This window comes from Galeopterus variegatus, unplaced genomic scaffold (genome assembly GCF_000696425.1).
Source record: "Galeopterus variegatus unplaced genomic scaffold, G_variegatus-3.0.2 Scaffold4005, whole genome shotgun sequence".
In the NCBI taxonomy this organism is placed as follows: Eukaryota; Metazoa; Chordata; class Mammalia; order Dermoptera; family Cynocephalidae; genus Galeopterus; species Galeopterus variegatus.
The window spans coordinates 148,517-150,670 of record NW_007730116.1 but is presented as its reverse complement, the minus strand read 5'-3'; the positions used below and the strand labels follow the sequence as shown (position 1 = coordinate 150,670).

The window sequence follows — 2,154 nt, the reverse complement described above, 5'->3', positions numbered from 1 at the left end:
GCAGGGTCCTCCTGGACCCCCAGGTCTCCAAGGACCAGTTGGTGCCCCTGGAATTGCTGTAAGTATTCCACTTTGTTCAGCAAATTAAAATCCTTACAGGTCCCTGATTAAATTTATGAACTGTCACATAACCAGTCGATTTTGTGTGGTGATAAGTTTTGTTTGTATGCTTAACATTGAATCAAATTTAAATTATCTAATATAGCTAACCAAGCTGATATTTAGAAACAAAAACTTGACTGGAAAATAGATAGTAACCCATGGAGGAGTACTTAACATTTCATAAATTCTGAACATTATTTTTTCTTATCAGACAGCTTTTACTTCACTTGGTATATATGATCAAATTCAAATCAGTCCTACTCCACAAACAGAGAATGTAAGCAAAACAAACAATGGTATTTTTGCAGCAGACAATGGGAATTCAGTCTGCTTTTTATTTGGTTATTCTCAGATAGATCAGCTTTGATTATATTAGAAATGGCCATATTTTAATAATGACTTGTATCATAATGATTGTTTTCAGTTTGTGATAATTTTCCTTGCTCTTCTCTAGGGAGGTGACGGTGAACCAGGTCCCAGAGGACAGCAGGGAATGTTTGGACAAAAAGGTGATGAGGGTGCAAGAGGTTTCCCTGGACCTCCTGGTCCCATCGGTCTTCAGGTGAGACCCCCTCTTTCTGCATTGTTGACTTTGTTGCTTTCGCTCACTTCTCAACTCTAGCTTTCCTGGTGGATGCAAAACAAAGTATCTTTCATTTTTTCTGTGTTAAGAACTTGGGTACAATGTTTAACCATAATGATTATTCTACCTAAAGGTAAATCTGAACTGAAAATGTTTTTTTTTTTATCAAGTATTACTAATTTTTCTGAAGACGTATCAGCCCTGGTTCCTGTTTCTGGAGTATATTTAGCCACGCCTTAGGTATTACACCTCTTTTCTTCATTCTCGTTTTGTTTGTAGAATGATCTACCGCCTTCTTCGTCCCTGATACTTAAGATGTTAGAAGGGTTCTGTCACAGGTCTCATAATGGGAAGAGTTAGTACTTCACATGGCTAACAAAAATTAAAAGCGTTTTGCGAAATTTCAACTTGCCAATAGCAACTGCCAACAGCAAGTGTTAACAATGTAGGCAAAACAAACAAATAATAGTAAATTGATCATCTAAGATAATAATAATATTTTAAAGGTATAATTTGTATTTGATGAAGCATGCTCAGGAGAGAAAATATTAAATTGTAAAATACTACAGGCTAAGAAATTTTTATTTAAATATGTCTTAAAATTGAACTCTTAGGCAAAACACTATATAGTAGACAGCTTCTATTTTGGGTTCTTTTTCCACTTTCCACTTCATGTTCACTGCATCCTACAAACTTTGGAAACATCTGGCTTTCTTCTTCCGCTTGCTTACTCTATACCTACCTAGTGATCCTCAAAGATTATAACATTGTGTTAAATGATGTTTACGTACCATGTGGATATAATTTACACCATAAATTAATTCATCTGGTTTACTCAACGTAAAAATTTGTGAAGTTGTGGAAAAATATATCAAGTGGAATTTATAAGCTTATTTGTTATCTTTATTTTCAAAAATAAAATGACAAAAGTGCTGTTTTTTGATATTCAATAACTTATTATGTACATAATTGTTCAAATTACATTGTAAAAACAATTTTATGAATTATGATGATAATAAAATACTCAATGGATGTTTATCAGTGAACATGATATTCTAATTTTCTGCTTTTATTGTAATGCCCAAATAACTCTCTTTAAACTTGGAATGTGCAAAAACTTCACTTTCATTTTTGTTATATTTAACTTTTTTATATTGTTTAGACAATTATAAATTAGCAATTATGAGTACTCTAAATCAATATGTGTGATAAGCACATATATTTGAAAACAGCAACAAAGCATTAAAATTAGATTGCCAATGGATACCTTAGTATTCATTTTGTGTATTTCATTTAACTGATTGCTCTGAATCCTATGAGATTGTAATTTAGGAATTTAATTGTCATAATTAAAGATGGTACCATGTAGCTTATATTTATAAAATATTCAATAAAAAATTATCTTCATTTCCACAAAGTAAAAAATGTACTGTTTGATGAGGGTGACTCAAGAAATCAGTTCATTTTTT

At 31.9% G+C, this 2,154-nt stretch overlaps 1 protein-coding gene across 1 annotated transcript in view; it reads left to right on the top strand.

Annotated features, from left to right (window-relative positions):
• The window catches only part of COL11A1 (collagen, type XI, alpha 1), a 154,288-nt gene that overhangs the window by 97,574 nt on the left and 54,560 nt on the right, over positions 1 to 2,154 (top strand). Inside the window, exon 41 of the mRNA XM_008586510.1 lies at positions 557 to 664. Within this exon, the coding sequence (XP_008584732.1) occupies positions 557 to 664 (108 nt within the window). The remainder of the gene's footprint in view (positions 1 to 556; positions 665 to 2,154) is intronic.